General features: G+C 41.4%; 1 protein-coding gene and 2 long non-coding RNA genes across 18 annotated transcripts in view; 1 reads left to right on the top strand and 2 right to left on the bottom strand.

The window, feature by feature from the left end:
• Positions 1 to 10,339, bottom strand: part of LOC309332597 — a 40,018-nt gene extending 29,679 nt beyond the window's left edge. Inside the window, exons 1-2 of the long non-coding RNA XR_014152223.1 lie at positions 8,625 to 10,339; positions 7,137 to 7,828 (exon numbers count right to left, since the gene is read on the bottom strand). This is a non-coding gene — a long non-coding RNA (uncharacterized lncRNA). The remainder of the gene's footprint in view (positions 1 to 7,136; positions 7,829 to 8,624) is intronic.
• Positions 1 to 13,553, top strand: part of NFIB (nuclear factor I B) — a 296,978-nt gene extending 283,425 nt beyond the window's left edge. For 14 of the 16 annotated variants that reach the window (XM_081845173.1, XM_081845180.1, XM_081845179.1 and 11 more), the window contains one exon: positions 13,263 to 13,553. In XM_081845173.1, the coding sequence (XP_081701299.1) occupies positions 13,263 to 13,392 (130 nt within the window). In that variant the 3' untranslated portion in view covers positions 13,393 to 13,553. The remainder of the gene's footprint in view (positions 1 to 13,262) is intronic. The other 2 variants (XR_014152063.1, XM_081845176.1) reach the window with 2 other exon arrangements.
• Positions 1 to 20,495, bottom strand: part of LOC309332595 — a 417,968-nt gene that overhangs the window by 340,767 nt on the left and 56,706 nt on the right. The window lies entirely within an intron of this gene.

Genomic DNA, 20,495 nt, shown 5'->3' with positions numbered 1-20,495 from the left:
ATATATATATATTGTAACGTCTCTTGAATTACATGTTTTAGATTAGCTGAAATGATGCAAATTGAACTTTTATCGGTTAAAGCACTTGGGATACGAAATGTTGGCTGTCAAGTATAAAAGTTTGTGGAAGAATCAAATTTATGGCTGCATGTTTTGAGGCTTGCAAGTTCATAATCAGAGATTATATGGGTTTAAAAAAATAACAAAAAGGAACTGGTACAAGAGTTTAGACAACATACTCAGAAAAAACAGTTGATCTGAATTTCAGACATTAGTATGTTTACTGAGGTAAGTTAGAAGTCACATGTCTTAAAACTAGCTTTTGCTTTCATAAAGATTTTTACTCTTTGCAGGTGATAAAAAAAATCCCATTTCTACAAAAGACAGGAATTTTTAAAAGGTTGTTTATTTAATCATGGCTTTAGCATTATGTGTGAACAAGTTAAGCTGCTTAACGATGGTTTGCTTACTGCCAACAAACAATGATATGAAACCCTTGTTTCTTATAATTTTGGCATGGCATTACATGTGAACTCAGCTCAGGGATTGTTTTTGTTGTTCTCGTTCACACATCTTGGCAAAGAGTATATTAAGGTATGTCAGCCTTGTCTTGATGATCCTCCTTGTGGAGATCACACAACTGATTCCCCACCACCACCCCACACAATAATGTTAGTATTGTCTAACAACAAGAATCACTCCCCGGTTCTTGGAAAACCATACAAGGTGCTAGTCCACACTTCCTATTGCATAGGCACATTTAGCGCACATATTCACTCACCATACACATAAGACATACGTGTTTCTCACTCACACACAATCATGTATACATAGCCAACATATTTCTCCCTATTTGTGTGTCTGCAGGGGAAGGTAGGTTTTGGGGACCCCACATTGAAGGCACCCTGGTGCCAAAAAACACGCCCCAAGCATCACCTGCTGAAGACTGCTGTCCAAGTAGGACTAGAACCACTGCAAAGCATTGCTGCCCACCACAAACTCAGATTGCCTCTCCATGAGGATACATTAGATGGTATCAAGAGCCGCTGAGAGATCAAGGAAGATTAACAGGGACACATTGCCCTTGTCTCTCTTCCTACAGAGGTTTGGATTATTTATGAGCCCCTAACTTTTTCTTTAGATTACATTATTTTATAGTCTTACCTTTGTTTTCGAACAGCTTGGTTCTCGAACATTTTGGCTCCCGAACGCCACAAACCAGGAAGTGACTGTTCCGGTTTGCAAACTATTTTTGGAAGCTGAAAGTCCATGGCTTCTAATTGGCTGCAGGAGCTTCCTGCAGCCAATCAGAAGCTGCACTTTGGTTTCCAAACGTTTTGGAAGTCGAACGGACTTGCGGAACAGATTCCATTTGGCTTCCAAGGTACGACTGTATTTCAAAATAAATCACTTATTAAGAAGAAGAATAAGAAGAGTTTGGATTTGATATCCCACTTTATCAGTACCCTAAGGAGTCTCAAAGCGGCTAACATTCTCCTTTCCCTTCCTGCCCCACAACAAACACTCTGTGAGGTGAGTGGGGCTGAGAGACTTCAAAGAAGTGTGACTAGCCCAAGGTCACCCAACAGCTGCATGTGGAGGAGCGGAGACGCGAACCCGGTTCACCAGATTATGAGTCTACCGCTCTTAAGCACTACACCACACTGGCTCTCTTGATATAGACCACTTTTAAGCATTGCAAACATTGCCCAAATATATACAGAGACAGACTTTAGTTTTGTATGGTTTATGGTTCTATCACATTGTACACTTTAATTAAGTGAAAAACAATAAGTTTCCTTCACACACAAGCACACCCTCCAAAAATATAAGTAACATCCCCCCATATATTAAAAATGCCCAATTTTAAGAATACAAGACTTGAAGGAGTTTTAAGTATTGTATTTCTTCATTAAGTGAAAACACAGCAGAATGGATGTGGAACTGTTGTTGAAGAGAGGTTCCAAGTGCACAGAATCTTGGATATACATTTGTGTTTACCATGGGGTCAGAAAGATGCTCTCTGCATGTGGCAGTTCATTGAATCGAGTCTTTAGAAATGTTTGACAAGAAGTATGAGCTATGACTTGATATGAGAATTTCAGTGGCTGCCCTCGAGAGTCATACAGTGGTCCCATCAAGGACCAGCTGGGTGAGGAAGAGTGGCCAGAGGCTGTCTCCCAAGAGCCCCCAGGGAGGGCTCCAAAGATGACAAGTTACAGCCCAGAGCCTGATGGTGAGACACTGAGAAGCAGTCAGCAGAAGGGACAAACTGGGAGCTGACAGAAACAGGAGACTTGAGGGGACTCAGGAAATGGAAGGGCCTTCCAGGAAGCATGTATGCAGTCAGTCCCAGTCCTGCTGACTCTCCTTCTCCTCTGACCCCACACTCCAGGAGGCTGTTGCATGTTGCTGAGCAATGTGCCAGACAGACCCAGAGGAGGAGCTCACCCCCTCAACGCCGCCTTAGCCTGCTTGGGAGGGAACCAGAGTGAGAAGCTAGAGGGGAGGGGCATGCCTAGAGCTTAGCAACAGCAATGCCTTCATTGAGTTAAGACGAACCAGGGACATTGCTGTGTTGTTGTTTTTTCTGATAATAAAAAGCTAATTGTGTTCTGTGCTTTCTGTGTGTGTGCCAGCCCTGTGGATGACCTGGCTCCTTGACAGGTCCTAGAATGCTAATAATTTGAGCTTGCAGCTACCCTACCTCCCAATCAGTCTTGGCTGCACTGTTTTTGGTTGCTACAGAGTTTGATCTCTGTAAATAAGGCATAACACCCTAGATCATTGCTGTACCATTGAAGGGTCCAGCACAGGACAGCTTGCAGTATTTAAGCCTTTCTTAATTGGCAGTGGCTCATGAGCTGGCTCAGCACTGTGATAGTTCAGGCAAGCTATAGGAACAGGGCCATCTTTACTTGGGGATGCAAGGGGTGTGGGGCACCCGGGCATCGAATTCTGGGAGGGGGGAATGTATACCTACTGTATACCAGTCCCTCTTGATTGGCGGCAGTGAAAAGCAATGGCATGAAAGTCCCTGCCCCCCTCCTCCGTCGCTCTGTTACTTTGTAGCGTCAAATATTTCCAACGAGTCAGAAAATGAAAGCATTTTTTTCCACTGGTTCGTTGTTACTGGTGAGCGATTCTCCTCCAAAACAAACTCAATAAAAGTTAATTTGGGGTCAGTTAAACTAATTTTGGGAGCACTGGGCGGATATTTACACCCCAGCGGCACATGTGCTAAAGACGGCCCTGTATAGCAACACCAGTTTTGGAAGGGAGACTCTGCAGTGCTACCTCACCACGTAAACCTTTGCTGTCATTAACATCAAGACTTGTCTTGGACCAGAGGTCGGCAAGGTTTACCTCGCCTGGGCCAGTTCACTCCAGTGGAGATCCCTCTGTGGGCCGGATTGCACGCAGCTGCGATTTCCAGCATCTGCGTCTCTACAGACACGTTTTTCGGCATCTGCGCAGATGTGATTTTCAGTGCCTGAGCATTCGCAGATGCGATTTCCAGCACTGCGTGAAGCTCATTTCACGGGCCAGTTAAACGACTCCCGTGGGCCACTTGTGGCCCATGGGCCTTAGGTTGCCTACGCCTGTCTTGGACAAATACTTCTGTATTAGACAAACAATGCCCATATGGAAACATAGTGAGTGCATCAGAGAAGTTTTTCCATGCTTTATCCACCCTCACAGTAGGACTGACCTCCTGAAGCCCCGCCCAGGCACAGTTGGATTTCCTTCTTTAATTGTGAACAATTTCACTTCCCAAGAAAACAAAGCACTCAGTTAACAATCAAAAATATATTTGGTGCCCTGGCTTCTTTGCACCCCTAGTGCAGAAGACATATAAGGATGTTCAAACAAACTCCTAATTCATTCCGTACCTATATGTGTGCATGTTGGGTGGTAGCGTTGTTTGAACACCTCATTGTTTGAAGGCAAGATGCACAAAGCAAGAGGGTTTCTTTTTGGCAGTGTGCAAACCAGATTCTTTATCAGAAAAATGTCCTCAGCTGAAAAAAGCCATAGGAATTGCTGCACTGTTACAAAATTCAAGCCAATTGTGCAAACAGAGAACCAAAACTGAGTTTAAAAATCCAGTAGTGCCTCAACAAAAGCGTTTGTATGCTCCTGCTCAAATAATCTGAACCACGTGGAAATCAGCTTTGCACAAGTAGGCTCCAGTGTAGACTAGTGTTCACGAGGCTCAATTTTTCAGCAGCTACTAGGCTGCTATTATTGCAGGGCTGGGTCGTTAGCAGTTTTGAACTTTGGCTGTTTTCTGCCAAGTCTTTCAAAAACGGTAACAGTGTTAAGGCACTCATTGTCAAGGTATTGTAATTTATATTTCAAAAAGCAAACCTTTTTCAGTCCTTTTTTTGAAGGGATAGCTGCTAATTTAACATTACTTTTGCTTTGCCCAGGCATTTCCTGCTTTCACTTTGTTATCTCGAGACAGAAGTACAGTACAACAGCTGGTTTGTTCTTAGAGCTCCTGAGGAGAGCCTTATTCTCAGAGTGCTGAATTTCCTTTTCAGCTGTAGCCGTAGGGGTGTTCTTAATGTTCAACTTTTTAGAGCGGCATTCTTTGCCCCCCAACCCCTCTAAAGAGCTGTGGTGCTGATGCTGATAAGGCAGTGAGATGGAATAAGCTTTGGCATGTGGGGGAAGGGAGAATGAGAATAGCCCTGCAGATTTTGGATTCTAACAAAACAGGCAAACTTTCAAAGAACTTAATCAAAATCAAGTAACGTTGTAGTTGTAGTAGTAGTTGTTGTTGTTAAAGTTTGTGCTGCAGTTAGCCACGGGGTTACTTTCTGTATAATGTATTTGCTTGCTTGGGACAAAAATGCAAACTCAACTTTTGCAAATAAAAACAACGAAACGAAAACATTGCTGATAAAATCATTAGTGGTGGGGAAAGCTGGAAGGATTTGGTTTTTTTTATCAGTTTGTCACTATCTCTGTTACACTTTCCACCCAACTCCCTAATAAAACAAGATGTGCAGAGAATTATGTTTCCTTTCCATCTAAGCAAACATCTTCGGAACACTTCCTAAGAAATTAATTGTATTCCAGCCAGACTTGCATGCTGCCATCCCACAGGAAATGGGTCAGCAATCCATTAAGATGCCATTAGATAATCTAATTTGGAACTTAATCTCTAAATTAACCATGCTCCATACTTGAAGCATACTTGAGAGGGGGGGGGAGAGAGAGAGAGAGAGAGAGAGAGAAGTTTGTTTGAATCGATAGGGGAGCCGAAGCGTGAAGAAACCTGTTTGTTTTTTCTGTAGCTGTGGTCACGTCTCAAGCCGTCTGGTAACCAGGAGAAACCAGACATGATGTAATTCCAGATTGAACTTGAACTTCAGGGACTCAGAATGGAGGAACAATGGACCATAGGAATCAATAATGTCCATTTTCCACATGATTATGTTTGAAGCTTTAAGTTAACCTTTATGGAAGAATCGGCAAAAAACAAAAACAAAACAAAAACAAAACCCTACAATGTGACTAAAATGAGGGGAATCCACAGACAAAATGTTCGAAAGAAAGCAACTCCCCCCCAGCTGTACTTTGAGAGTTGCACTGCAGATTCCAGCAGGATTAGAAAAGTTCCCGCGCTGCAGTAAACCAGTTGCTTGTTCTAAGCGCTCTTTGTTCAGTTAGGTAGGATAAACTTAATCTTATGTTTCCTGTCAGATGATTTTAGCAGTGTTCTTAGAGAAGGATGAGTATGGTTTCTTGGTTTTTTTTAGAAGTGGTAAGAGCACCATTAACCCCTTGATGATTTCAGAATATCACTTTTAAAATGTGTGTGTGTGTGTGTGTGTGTGTGTGTGTGTGTAGTGTCTTCTTCAACTGTGAAACTGTTTTTTTATACTGTGATTTGTCTTTTCTGTGAGTGTTTGGCATGTTTATTGAGTAAACAAAAATAAAATGCTAATTGTTACTTTCATTAAGTGCACATTGTAATGAACCGCTGTGCAAAATTTATTTAAAAGGTTACAGAAAATTGGGGGGGCAGATAGTCAGTGCTTGTGTGATTCTTGCCAACTTTAAAAATAACTTTTGAAAAGGATCAAGTTAAGGTTCTGTCACAGAAACCGGAATCGGCACCCTGGAAGCTGAAATGCTTTGAGGTTAACCTCTTCTGTGCTATTACATATGTGAACTGCAAAACATTTATCAGTGCCGCTTACTTTGTTTTAGTACTGTCTCATTTCAAGCAAACTAAATAACAGAGATTTTGCCCTGAATCCAGCATGGTTAGATGTGCTTACATAGCCCTAAATCTGTGTTGGAATTAGACCTCAATTTATTTTTGCCTCATACCTAAAACTACAACGTAACCTTAGGTGTCTTCCCTCTATCAACAAAACAAAACATTGCAAAAAAAATGCATATGTGGCCCAAGTCACTGTGAAAAAAGAAATCACAGGAATACAGTATATATCCATTCTTGGTGAACTGGTAATAGAAATTTTGCTAACTTTTGACATAAATATGTGTGACACTGCCCACATAAAGACAACGAATAGTAGGCTTAAGATGACCTACACTTCTGGGGAACATTGTGATAGAAGTTTGTAGGCAGGGGTGAATGAAGGCTAACCAGCACCCAGGGCGGGGCAAACACCGGCTGTGCATGCGTTGCGCCGCTATACGATGCATGCATGGCGTCACTACGTAGGGCACATGTGCGGCATCACTACGTACAGCGCATGCATGCAACACCGCACATGCCCCTACGTAGCGGTTTGCCGCCGGTGCCGCCTGAGCGCCGTACGGACGGCACTGGCGGCAAACCGCTATCTACAGCGCATGTGCGGTGTCACTACATACAGCTCTTGCATGCGACACCGTGCATGTGTTGTACATAGTGGTTTGCCGCCGGTGCCGCTCGAACACTGTATGGACATTGGCAGGATCCTCTGCTCACAGCTGCAGCCACGAATGGAGGATCCTCCACATGTGGTGGCGTGATGCGCTCAGGGATGGAAGGGCGAGCACCCCACAGGGTGCCTTCTTGTCACCCCTCCAGACATGGCACCTGGGGTAAACCGCCCCCCTTGCAATGCCACTGTTTGTAGGTTCCTATTTTCAGCTGATTGCCAAGTAACCATGTACAGTGGTACCTCGGGTTACATATGCTTCAGGTTACATACGCTTCAGGTTACAGTCTCCGCTAACCCAGAAATAGTGCTTCAGGTTAAGAACTTTGCTTCAGGATGAGAACAGAAATCATGCTCTGGTGGCGCAGTGGCAGCGGGAGGCCCCTTTAGCTAAAGTGGTGCTTCAGGTTAAGAACAGTTTCAGGTTAAGAACGGACCTCCGGAACGAATTAACTACTTAACCCGAGGTACAACTGTACTTGCATATCTAAAGATAACCAAGATAAGGATCAGGGGATTCAAATCACTGTACAATTCTAATTTCACGTTTCTTCATAACAGTGACCCCATAAAGAGGAAAAGTTGGTGGGAAGAACATTTTACTAAATAAAATGGCCGGACACCACCCCAAATCTGACACAGTTATTGGCTCCCATTTCTTTCTCCCACTGTAACTTCTCCAGTGTTTGGGGGAGATGAAAACATACAAGCAACGAATGTACAGTCGCATTCATTTTGCTTTCTCAGCAAAATAAAGGGCAAATTTTTGCTTTCTCGGAGATATAAAGAGTAAAATTTACTTTAGCACTCTTGGATATGTTCTCATGAGGATTATGACCATCAGGAAAAGCACTGGATAATAGTTTTCATTACTTTGGCTTAGAGTACATTCATGGCCTAACCATGGGAAAATAAAGACTCTCCTCCCTGCAAGAGTGGTTGTGGCCGGGAGCCGGACTCCGCCTCAAGCAGGGGGCATTTGCCCCCTGCCTCCCACTCACCTGGCTGGTGCCCACGCCCACGGGCAGGCACCCAACCAGGTGCCTTCAAAGGGGCGTGTACAGCAGCCTGAATTGCTGTGGTGCCAGCCTCCCAGCCTTCACTTTTTGTTGTCCCGTCGCGAGTCACCCACCCTCCACTCCCTTAGAGCAGGTTTCAGTTTTCTTTTGGCCTTGCTATGGACCTTAGGTTGGTCACCCTGGTTGTCCGGGGGGCCTGGTAGGAATTTTTCCATTTGGCATTAGGCTTTTTGGTTTTTTCGCCTACCTCGTAGCAATCGTCACAACTTTCGTGGTATTGGTGGTTAGGTTAGGCATTGGAATAATGTGTTGTGGTGTCAAAGGGCTAGGTGTGGCCATCACCTGCGCCTTCAGTTTTTGGGTATTCCATTAAAGGAATCCGGTGGTCGTGTATTCTGTCCGATGCCTGCGTGGCGGGAGGCCATGGCACGACCCTCGGTGACATCAGGGGAGAGCTTATAGTTGGATTAGCATCAACAGGCTCCACCTACTGGTGAATAAACCCCCTTGTTTTCCGACTCACCCACCCCTCTACAAGTGGGTGGAGTCAGCTGATGTAATCCAATGCCTAAGCCAATACCTTTTCACTTGCTGTAATCAATAAAGTTGTAGCCTTTTCTTGCCCATTAACCTTATATCACGTGTCCTTGTGTTTCATTCCACTGCACGGCGATCGGGTCCTCGAACCACAAGGGACATATTACCCAGAAGTAGATTTTCAGATGAGCTTGGTTTGGACTTGTACGATTATTACCATGATGCAGCGAGTGCTAAATTGTAGACCATGCTTGAGGATATTTATGGAAACCTATTCTCCTCTGAGGGGTTATCTATAGCTTGTTATATTTGCAGGAACAGCAGTGTGAGAACAGAGCAGGCAACATTTTGAGAGAGAAGAATTCAGTGTAGCATTTAGGACAGGCATAGGCAAACTTGGCCTGCCAGCTGTTTTGGGACTACAACTCCCATGATCCCTAGCTAACAGGACCAGTGGTCAGGGATAGTGGGAATTGTAGTCCCCAAATGTCTGGAGGGCTGAGTTTGCCTATGCCTGATTTAGGAGCCCACTGCATTGGTGCAAGCATTTCTGCATGTCTGTTGGAATGATCTCCCCTCTCCTCCTCTCAAATGCTGTCTGGGGATTCTCCTGACACCCCCAAGCCTGGGATGTGGGGAAACATGGGGAGAAGAAACCGAGGAAGCCCTGCTGAGCTAGAAGAAGTCCTGACACAGGCTTCTGCTGGTGGTTGAATGTGGCTCAGTGTTTGAAGAGGAAACTCCAAGACTTGTAGTTTGAGAGAGTGAGAGATGTATGCCTTCTGTGTTACAGACTCTCCGATAGTGCCAGTGCCAAAGTTCCTTAGTTTGTGCTGGCATTTGCTATGCTTGGGAACTGGGATCCAATAGCAGCTGACTGGCAGGAAGAGGAAGAGGCAAGCACTATATTAATCAGGAATAGTAAGATCCCGCAACAACAGCAGCCAGTGGTGCTGGAAGAGTTTACAGGAGCCAGCATGTATGCGCTCAGCTTCTGGTCGCTAAAATGTATAGAAGAATCTGCTCTAGATCTGAAGTGGGGTCTAAAGGACATTAGCCATTCATGCATGATTAATATACATACAGCCACACGGCTATAAGTGCAAATTGGGCTGCCACAAACGTAAGGCACTTCCCAGAAAGGCTGAAGGATACAAATCAATTGTCCAGTTTTTTCAAAACAGAGGGAGATTTTGGAGGGAGGGTAGAGAAAGTGACGGGGCTGTGTTGCAGGGTTTTACTAGGTTTCTAGCTCTGTGCATAAGCAGAAAGCTTTGCTAAACAAGACAGTCAAAATGGTGCATACCTAAACAATATGTTCACTTTAAATTCTATTCTCTTCCCTTATGCAATGAAAATATATGATTAGCAGCAGAAGTTGAAGTTGCCATCAGATAATTTGAAGTAATTCTGGGGTATCCTTTTTATGGAAGGCATAATTTTCAAATCAGACATTTTTTGTGTCTCTTAGACAATGTTCAAATGCCCTAAGCAGAGCTGAGTATTCCTGAGTATTATACTTATATTTTCCATGTTCTTTCTGCTGTTCTCCCATTTCCTCAGAAGTGACCTTTTGTTAGTGGAAGGAGAAGACATTAAGTAGCATTATGCCAATAGGTTATTATCAATACTTCCTTTAGTATTTTTCAGTGAACAAAGTTCTGTACAGTTACCTCTTTTGTCATGAATTTTAATGGGTGTATTTTAAAAACACTGCTCAAAAATTTATGCCTACCTCTATAGCATTAGGAAACCACTTTACTGAACATTTTATTAACTGGGCAGCAATTGGACAAAATAGCACAGATTTTGTGTTCGCTGAACTGTCCCACTGGCTATCTTGGTGATATAACCAGGAAGCATTCAGAAGAGAAATAATTCCATCCAAAAAAAGATTCCATCCAAAAAGCTTCCCAATCAGAAATGATATGTGCCTTATATATAATGCTTTGGAAGTGCTTGCCTTGGTTGCTTTAAGACTGTCTTACAAACCATGGCTTAAGAGACTTACAAGTGAGCCTACTACTCACTCCCTTCTTCATTTAGTGCTTTACTTTTTGTATGGCTCAAACCTTAGTTTGCTGTTGCACTCAAACACAACAAACTATGAGAACAATGTTTACGCACAAAACATAGATTACTGCAAGTTCAGATAGTGGTTTGTGGACCCTGATTTGTAAGTGAGCTTGCTTGTAAGTGAGCCTGTCTCAGTTGTTCAAGTACAACATCAAATGATGGTTTGATCAAACTGGGAAGTTCTGAATCAAGCCATGTGCATAAAGGAAGAAGGGAGGAGCGCTTAAGCCTAGGGCTTGTTCCCAGTTGTGCTGCTGCTGCTGTCAGCATTACATTATAATTCTCATTTTTGTGTGTGGACTCTGTGCAGTCCCACCTGGGCATCTGTGCAGAGCAACACTAAGGACTACTTTAAGAACTATGCTTGTAAGCAGCCAAGCTGTCTATATGCCATGTAAAGGTAAAGGTAAAGGGACCCCTGACCATTAGGTCCGGTCGTGGCCGACTCTGGGGTTGCAGCGCTCATCTCGCTTTATTGGCCAAGGGAGCCGGCATACAGCTTCCGGATCATGTGACCAGCATGACTAAGCCGCTTCTGGAAAACCAGAGCAGCACACGGAAACACCGTTTACCTTCCCACCAGAGTGGTACCTATTTATCTACTTGCACTTTGATGTGCTTTCGAGCTGCTAAGTGGGCAGGAGCAGGGACCGAGCAATGGGAGCTCACCCCGTCACGGGGATTCGAACCGCTGATCTTCTGATCGGCAAGTCCTTGGCTCTGTGGTTTAACCCACAGTGCCACCCGTGTCCCTCACAATGTGCGCTTCTCCCCATTGGTGAATTGAACCCCGGTCTCCTGCATGACAGGAGGGGATACTTACCACTATACTAACAAGGACTTTGTCATGTATATGGCCACAATTCCATCAGTGGCCGCTATAAATCTCCAGCAGGGCCAGGGAGGACCATGCAGATTGTGATGACTACACATGAAGGTAGAAATCACTCACTAGAGGGAAGCTGCTTTTGGTGGAATCTCCATGACTGCACTCATAATCCATGGGCTATTGCCTCAAAAATAATGGATGAATTTAATGTGTGTCATAATTAACTAAATATATAAAATAAAAAATAAAAAATTGTCCAGTAGCACCTTAGAGACCAACTAAGTTTGTTCTTGGTATAAGCTTTCGTGTGCATGCGCATTTCTTCAGATAATTAACTAAGTTCTACTCAAGAGTAGACCCATGGAAATTAATGGGCCCATGTCATGTCTCTTTATTTCAGTGGGTCTAATTGTGGCACTCCTGCCAACCTAGCAGTTCGAAAGCACGTCAAAGTGCAAGTAGATAAATAAGTACAGCTCCAGCGGGAAGGTAAACGGCGTTTCCGTGTGCTGCTCTGTTTCGCCAGAAGTGGCTTAGTCATGCTGGCCACATGACCCGGAAGCTGTCTGCGGACAAATGCCGGCTCCCTTGGCCAATAAAGCGAGATGAGCACCGCAACCCCAGAGTCGGTCACGACTGGACCTAATGGTCAGGGGTCCCTTTACCTTTACCTTAACTTGTGGCAACTCTGTACTTTGTCTTTAATGTGCCTCAGGGTTCTAACCTAGAACTATTCTTTTAATTTAACCATCTCAGCTACTACTGCTTTGACATTTTAAAGCACCATTTCCTTAAGGGTAATCTCCCCAGCCTAGTACCATTTCTGAAAAGTGCTAACTTTTTCCTAAGAAAGGCCTATGCTGCGCAACACACTTCTGGTCAGAGGGTTATAAAATTCTTGTGGTATCTGCACAGTGTTAACGTATGAGAGTTATCCTTCCCTCGGGATTCATAAACAATATTGACAAATATATTGCATGGTGCATTTCTAAGAGTCATAAGTTGGGAAGTTTGAGAGGTTTAGATAAACATCTAAATTAAATTTATTAGTCATGCTGCAACAACAATCCTGTTTGTCACCACGATAATTTATTTGCATTGAATATTTCTTTTAACCCCCCCCCCCCAAAAAAAAAACCACACACAACAAACATAAAAAGATCTGGCTGTTTTGCACTCAAGCACTAGATGTGAATGGTGTTGCAAATGCTACTTTGTTTTTTTAATCCATGAAAATATTGTTGAACATTAGAAAGTTATGAGCCTTAAGAAAACAAAAACCCAGATAAGTTCACAACTTTACTCCTAAAAAGCAACTCAGGGAGGTGGATTCTGACAGCCAGTTTTTCCACTCACTTGAACTTGGATTTCTGTCAAGGCATGATCCAATTTCCAATGGGTGCTTTTCAAATACGATTTATTCAGAGTAGGCTTATTACAGTTAACGATGAGCATGGCTAAGTTAGGTACATTCATTTCGGTGGGTCTACTCTGACTAAACCTTAGAGCACCCAATAAGTAAATAATTAAATATTGGCAGTGACCTATCTGCCTGTTAACCGGCATACTATTCTCCGCCGTGAGAATAAGAATGCAATCCTATAAATGTCTATGCAGAAACAGGGCCTGTTTTGTTCGGTGGGACTTACAATCAGGTAACTTTGTTTATTGGATTGCAAGACTGCTATGGTGCTTGTTTTAGGATCGGTCAATTAGCGTAAATAACACCGGTAGCATATTGTATCTCAATATTTATAATTAATGTACTGTTAGAAGAATTGTTAGAATATGGAGCTGGGTGATGTTCCAATCTTAATTCTTATTTTTTTAGGTTATTGCTGCTACCATATTCTAAACAATTATTTTGCTCTCTCTTTTCTTTTCCCTCAACAGTCCTGGTACCTGGGCTAGCTTGGTCCCTTTTCAAGTATCAAACAGGACACCAATCCTGCCGACAAGCGTCCAAAATTATGGTTTGAACCTAATTGGAGAACCTTTCCTTCAAGCAGAAACAAGCAACTGAGGGAGATTGAAACTGAACAAAATACTATAAAAGAAAGGAAGACGGGACAAATAAAAAAAGAAGAAGAAGAAAGAAGAACCTGAAGAAAGAAGAAACATAGACCAGCAATTGCAGCACTTACAATCACTAATTCCCTTAAGGTTGAAACTGTAACGATGTTTTTTTTTTTTTTTAAAAAAAAAGGGTCGATGATATTTCACTGATGAGTAGAAAGATGTTCCTCCTAAGTAGCCTTTGTTCTATGAAATCCACTGGGAAATAGATGTTCTGTCTCTGACAATATATTTTAACTGACTTTCTAGATGCCTTAATATTTGCATGATAAGCTAGTTTATTGGTTTAGTATTCTTGGTGTTTACGCATGGGATCACTATTCCTAGTTAGCTCTCAAAACAAAGGCTAGGAGACATCCAACAGAGTTGCAGGAGAATTGGGGCCAGTGGGCCAGCTTTTCTCAGCACTCTTAATTTCTAAAAGTTTTTTTTTCTCTCTAAGGAAAAAAACAAACAATTTAGCCTTTAATGATCAATCCAAATTTGTTTAACTTTGGCCCTTATAACCCAGCCTTTTCCTACTGCGTTACCTAGTTTGAAATGTTCAGGAAGTCATTTAAACAAATAGGCATTTTATAGAATTGATGCCTCACTTTAGGTTTAAATAATGTGTTATCTTCTCATATGACCGTAAAAACAAAAAAGAGGAAGACACGAAAAATAATTCCCCCCCCCCACTAAGGAAAACACTTAGAGGCAAGTGCAATTTTTAAAAAGTATATCTAAAGGGGATCATTGTTATAAGTCCTTTAGCCCTTGGACTCTAAATTGAGGGGATTAAAAAAAAAACAAGAAGAATTTCAAAGGTATTTTGAACAAATCTATTTTCCCCTCAGTTTTGAAGGGGGGGCATTAAAAGGCATTAATTAAATCAAGACAAATCATGTACTTGAGAAAAAGAAATTGATTGAAACACAGCACTTATGTTGATTTTAGCTTCTGCCTCTTTGAGGTATTTTATTTATTTAAAGTTACTGGTTGCATCAAGAAGAATCCCTAGAGAATGGGAAAGGTTCTATAAAACCTTCATCACAGAGACGGGAGAGAGGTAAATTCACATCATAGGGACAAAGCTTACAGTTTACAAACTGGGAACGCCAGGTTGTTGGGTTGGGTGGGTAGGGGGGGTGAAATATATTTTTTAAAAATGCACTCTTTTAGAAAGTCTAATAACAGGGTGCTGAAATCTTTGCATGGTGCTCTCAGAAATTAGCCTTGTTTGACACATTTCTCATAATGACAGGAACGTGCATGGGCGGATACATTTTGCCTCTATGTCTCTATAAAAAAAAAATAAAAATTAAAACTACTTTATCCAGTAATCCTAATTTGCACGAAGTTATAATGTCCACATAACGTGCCTTGCCTTGAAATCTAAAAAAAAAAAAAGTGACATCACTACACTTGTTTTGCTGCATTTATTATCATTTTAAATCTTTACCATTTTTATGACAAAATATTTTGTACTCCAAGATGGGAAAACGAAAAAAAAAAAAAATTGACATCATGGATTTTTTAAGCAGTTATAACTTTATCTCACATTTATAAAGCATATCATGGCTGTGTATAGTTGCCGCTTGAAAATTGTAATCGACCAGCAATATTTTCAGTATTTTGGTGTTTTTTCTATTAATCTTTCATGTTTTTCATCTTCCAATTAATATTGGGGGGAGGGGATTCAAATTTATACGAATTATGCAATACCAAGTTTTGCCTATGTAGGTAGTGCTTTTTAGCTGTATTGGTTATTCTAGGTAAGTACACAGATTTAAAAGACAAAAGATTAATGTATGCTTTTTTGTTTGTTTGTTTGTTTGTTTGTTTGTTTGTTTTAATTGACCAAAGTGGGTACTGCTATTTTTGCAGTGTGATTAGGTCCTTTTGTGTACTGAGAGATGGGCAGGGGATTTTTTTGTTTTTGTTTATACATACATATATCTATCTATTCTGGGTGGGTGGGAAGGATTTGTGAACAGTGTAGCTGTGAAGCAGTGCACCATTCGCCCGGTGAGGGCTACAAAGCGACTCTTCTGCCTACTGTGATAAAAAAAAAAATATCTCAACAAGGTGTCCTCTTTTTAACTTTCCACCTGGGGTGCAAGCTGAACTCATTTCTGGTTTTAAAATAACAGTGGTAAATAATGACGATGATAAATACTAATAATGGATTCTGTTGGAGGCAGACTTGACTTGAAGAAAAAAAACTCTTGATTTTTTTCCCAAGACCCACAGAGAGCAGCAGCCTGTTAAAATTTTTACAAAATATATTGCCCCATGCTATGGCATGATTAAAAGCATATTTTGAGGTAGGAATCAGATAAACAATAACATACCAATAAAACTTTTTTCTTCTCCAAAGTCAGCTTATTACGCTATGTTTTGTATTGTACACAGATACCCAAGCGCAAAATACAGAATCATACAGACTCCAACATTTCTCCGATGAAAATAGGGACTAATAATAATAATAATAATAATAATAATAGTAGTAGTAGTATTATTTATACCCCACCCACCTGAGTGGGTTGCCCCCGTCACTCTGGGTGGCTTCCAACATATATTAAAACATTAATTAACTTCCCTATACAGGGCTACCTTCAGATGTCACCTAAAGGTTGTTTAGCTGCTTATCTCCTTGGCTCAGGGCTTGCATAACTCCATACCCTCCCAACGTTTCTCCGATGGAAACAGGGACGTCCTAAGGAAAGGGGGGACATTCTGGGATCAAAACAGAGACTAAGACGGTTTCTGTAAATCCCGGGCTGTCCTTCGTAAATAGGGACCCTTGGAAAGTCTAGCCACTGTAACCTAGTGAAGTCCTTCTGTTTGAGAGCTTGGTTATTCATGACATCTTCTCATATTGAGAGCAGTTGCTTCTGGCAGTGGTATACCTGGTAGGTATTCCCCAGTAGGACTCTTTTCCCTTGGCGAAGGAGCCACTGCTGTTAAATTTGTGATATGGAACCCTCTTTTTGCATTGTGTTCTTAGCACAGGCAGGCAAGGGGCAAACCAGTGCTTCTAAAGAGGCAAAACTGACTTCTTCCCATGCAGCTTGTCTAAAGGGACTCTAAGATTGGGCCCTGTTTCCCTGTATTCTACCGGGGAGGACGTTAGCCCTGTGCAGATTGTAGTATTCTGTGTGGGACAGCTGATCAAGATGGCGCCAGCCAGCCTAGCCTACTGTCCTCATTGCACATTATGCATCAAGAGGGGGCTGAGTAGTATGTGTCAAACTCTTCTCCCCTCCGCTCCCCGTAGAAAACCAGTATCTAGACAGGGCTAACGTGTGTGTTCTTCACAACTGACATGATATTTTGACATGTATTTTGTCCTTGGGTACTTATTATACCTGAATACCAAATATAATCTGAAAAGCTGCTCCAAGGTGTACTGTATTTTTCCGTGTATAAGACTAGGTTTTTTTCCTTAAAAAATAGTGTCCAAAATTTGGGGGCGTCTTATACACGGATAGATCTTTCCCCATTTTCTTAAATCGGATTCCCCCCAAATAGGGGGCGTCTTATACATGGGGGTATCTTATAAACGGAAAAATACAGTATATACCCAATACCCATGTTTTTTTATCTGCCATTGGCTTTGTATGGGCAGGCAATTTTATCTACTATAGTAAAATTACCAAGAAATGTTATCCATTTCAAAAAAGTTTCCCAACCTGTCTTTTTTCTAGAACTGACAGACACTGCACACAGAGGATGAACACTATGACAGGGTGACATTTCCCTTCAGAATAGGAAGGAGAATAGTTTGGGAGAATATAACATTCTGCAACTGCAAAGCGCTCAGAGCCACCGTGAACCCTTTTGCTGCTCCTTGCAGGATATGCCCATGAATAATAGTTTGTCACTTTCCCCCTTCTTCACAGCAGCTTCCTTACACTGCATTGGAAACCAGTGTAAAAATTGCCTTGAATCTAGAAGTCCCACTTTACTTATGGGGTTACCTGTGTGGCTTTTTGGATCACTGGCTACATTTTGACCAATTTGCCCATTAATCACCACCAATGGTGAATGTTGCACTTGCTGTTGTGTTCTCCCTTTCGGATTCTCTTTAAAATGGTGATGAGCATGACAACAGCAGCTATCGAACGTGGGCTTTTTCCAGAGTTATCTTGACTTCCAATTTTGAGGCAGCGTCAGCTGAAACATTTTTAAATAGACTTCTATCTGCAAAGACGAATGACTGGCAAAGCTGGTTTATTTTAAAAAAAACAATACAATTTTAAAAAATGTAAGCTTCATATTTTGCTGAATCAAGAATTAATTCACTAAATATATAGCTATCTGAAATAACTGAAAATAACTGAAAAGTACAAGGTTTCCCTGAAATCCCTTAGGCCATGGCCCCATAAAATCGGTCATTATTGTTTTCTTGGCTTATCAGTTAACAATGAGCATGTATGGACCATGCAGGACACTTCGTAAACCCAGAACAGTGAAGCTGACTGAAACATATATTTCAGACTTTAAAGTGCAATAATTTAATTAATTCTGATTTCCGTGGACTCAAATGAACTCCCGAACAATCGTTGCATCAATGAAACAAATTGATAACAATAGGGAAGATCATCTTATTTATAGAAGGCTAACTTGCTCTGCAAAAACAATATATTCCCATTGAATATTTTTTGTATCCAGCCCCATCATTCCTAACAACACTTAATATGCAAGTTTAGTAATCTCAAGGCTGTGATCTCTGTGGGTTTTTTTCTGCCTTCCTTTTTAACAATACAGCCGTACCTTGGTTTTCAAACAGCTTAGTTCTTGAACGTTTTGGCTCCTGAACGCCACAAACCCAGAAGTGACTATTCCGGTTTGCAAACTATTTTTGGAAGCCGAATGTACAACGGGGCTTCCGCAGCTTCTGGTTGGCTGTTGGAGCTTTCTGCAGCCAATCGGAAGCCGTGCTTTGGTTTCCAAATGTTTTGGAAGTGGAATTCCAGAACTTCTGGAATGGATTCCATTCAACTTCCAAGGTACAACTGTACCCATCAAATACTATCTATTCTTAAATTTCCTTAAAGCTGAAAATTCAATTGTTCAACGAAATGTCGTGAACTCAAATCTAGTCTGAGCCTCCTTCCTTCATCAGGAACTATGACTAAATCAAGTCACCCTGTTCTATGTGCACTGTTCTGCCTTTTATTCAGTTGCTTTGGAGCCCTGGCCCGTTGGCAGTGCCACTGAAGTGTGTTTTCCCCTAGAGTGACGTGAACGTTTGAGGCTTGACTAAGGGGTGGGGGAAAGGCAGCGAAGGAGACTGTACATAAAGACATGGCAAAATATTAAATATAGCAATATAGGTGTGTTCAGGTGGGCAGCTCCATTTAAAATATGTGAATGAACCTGTGAAGCTGCAGTTCGAGAAGAATGGATAATCTTCTTAATGGACCCACCTACCTTGTAGACAGTAATTTGTACACTGTATAGTTTTGTTAAGATTTTCTTTCTTTTTTTAAAGCACCCTCGTTTGTAAAGCTAATTTTTAGCAATTATAATGGAAATGTGTGCCATTTCCGCTTTTAAAGTAAACAAGAATATTCCTTGTTTGGAAGCTGGACTTGAGTTAAAACTCTCCAGCTTCTTAATTTATGTATTAAAACGGGAAAAAAATAAAATAAAGAAATCTGTCCATGTTAGGAGATATTTCCCTATGCTTGAAAAGCATAGGCTACTAATCCTTTTAAAAGAAATTGTAAATGGAGAAAAGTTATATTTTATGAAGGTTATTTTGTTGTATTTAGTATTGGAAAAGTTGGGTTTTGGAGCATTTCAGAATGTTGGAAGCACCACTGTCTTTTTTTTAATTTTTATTAGTATATATGGCCTTTAGCAAAAGTTTTTGTGATTGTTACATGATGGTATTTAAAGAGTAGGTTCACAGAGCATTCAGGACAGACAGAAAACTAAGACAGTACTTATGTCTCACATAGCTGTGTCCTCAGGGAGCAGAAGTTTGGATTTGCAACTAGGACATTTGTAAGGACTTAAATGGATGAGATTGCACAAGAACAGACTGAGCTTTGTCAGCAGAGTTTGTGTCCTGTCCCTAAAAAAAAACCCCTCTAAATTTTGTGTACTGTGTGAGATGGCAAAGGCTGCAGAGAGCTATCCCGTATTCGATGTACAGTATTGACTTTTTAAAAGAAACGACTCTTACAACATTGCTGGCAGTTAATGCCTTAAAAAAGCATGACATTGAATATAGTTTACATATTCCTTTCAAGGTCTTTTGTTAACATTTACCAGCTGCATGCTTCCTAGGCTCTTTATTTTTTATTGGGTTTCTATAGAAAATGCTTAAAAATGAATAAATAAATGAAACAAAATACAATGCAGGCTAATCACGTTGAACAGTGAAAGCTCATAATTGAATGTCCTCTATGCCGAAGGAGCTGAAACCTGCCTCCTTCTTATTTGCACTTTCTGATAGTCCCCCCTGTTTTTTTTTATCTATTTCCTCAAAATTGTGTGGGTGTGCTGGAGCACCACAGTTGGAGGACAACATGGACCACTGGGTTTGCCCTTTGACCCTGCACAATGACCTTTGCATCAGCCAAACTTATTGCCATGACAACTCTTGTACTGTTTCCATGCCACAGCTCTAATGGTCACATTTGTTAATAGTAAAAAGGGGACAAAGTAGGAGATGGTCAATTTATACATTATTTTTGTTGTTGTTATTGTTGTCGTTGCATTTTTTCCTCTTCTCCTCTTTCAATGGTTGTAAGTAGTTTTTTTTTATATATATAATAAAAAGGGTTCCGTAGTTATTACTCTTAGGAATATCTGTGTGTTGAAATTCAAATGTATGTTGAATTTGTGAAAGGAGCTTCAGTGCCACTAGCAAATCCAAGCCTTTGACACTTCTATTGCATGATTCAATTCCAGGACAACAACGACAAAAAAACCCCGAAACAGAACAAGAACGTGGCCTCTGTAAATGGAAAACAAAATGTGAGCTAGTGACACTAAAGCTGGACTTTGTATTACTGTATTTTTGACAGAATGGTTTCGAAAACTGTGCTACAG

Source organism: Podarcis erhardii (genome assembly GCF_964252035.2).
Source record: "Podarcis erhardii genome assembly, chromosome: 17".
NCBI classification, from domain to species: Eukaryota; Metazoa; Chordata; class Lepidosauria; order Squamata; family Lacertidae; genus Podarcis; species Podarcis erhardii.
The sequence above is the reverse complement of the archived record's forward strand: the minus strand, read 5'-3'. Positions and strand labels throughout refer to the sequence as shown.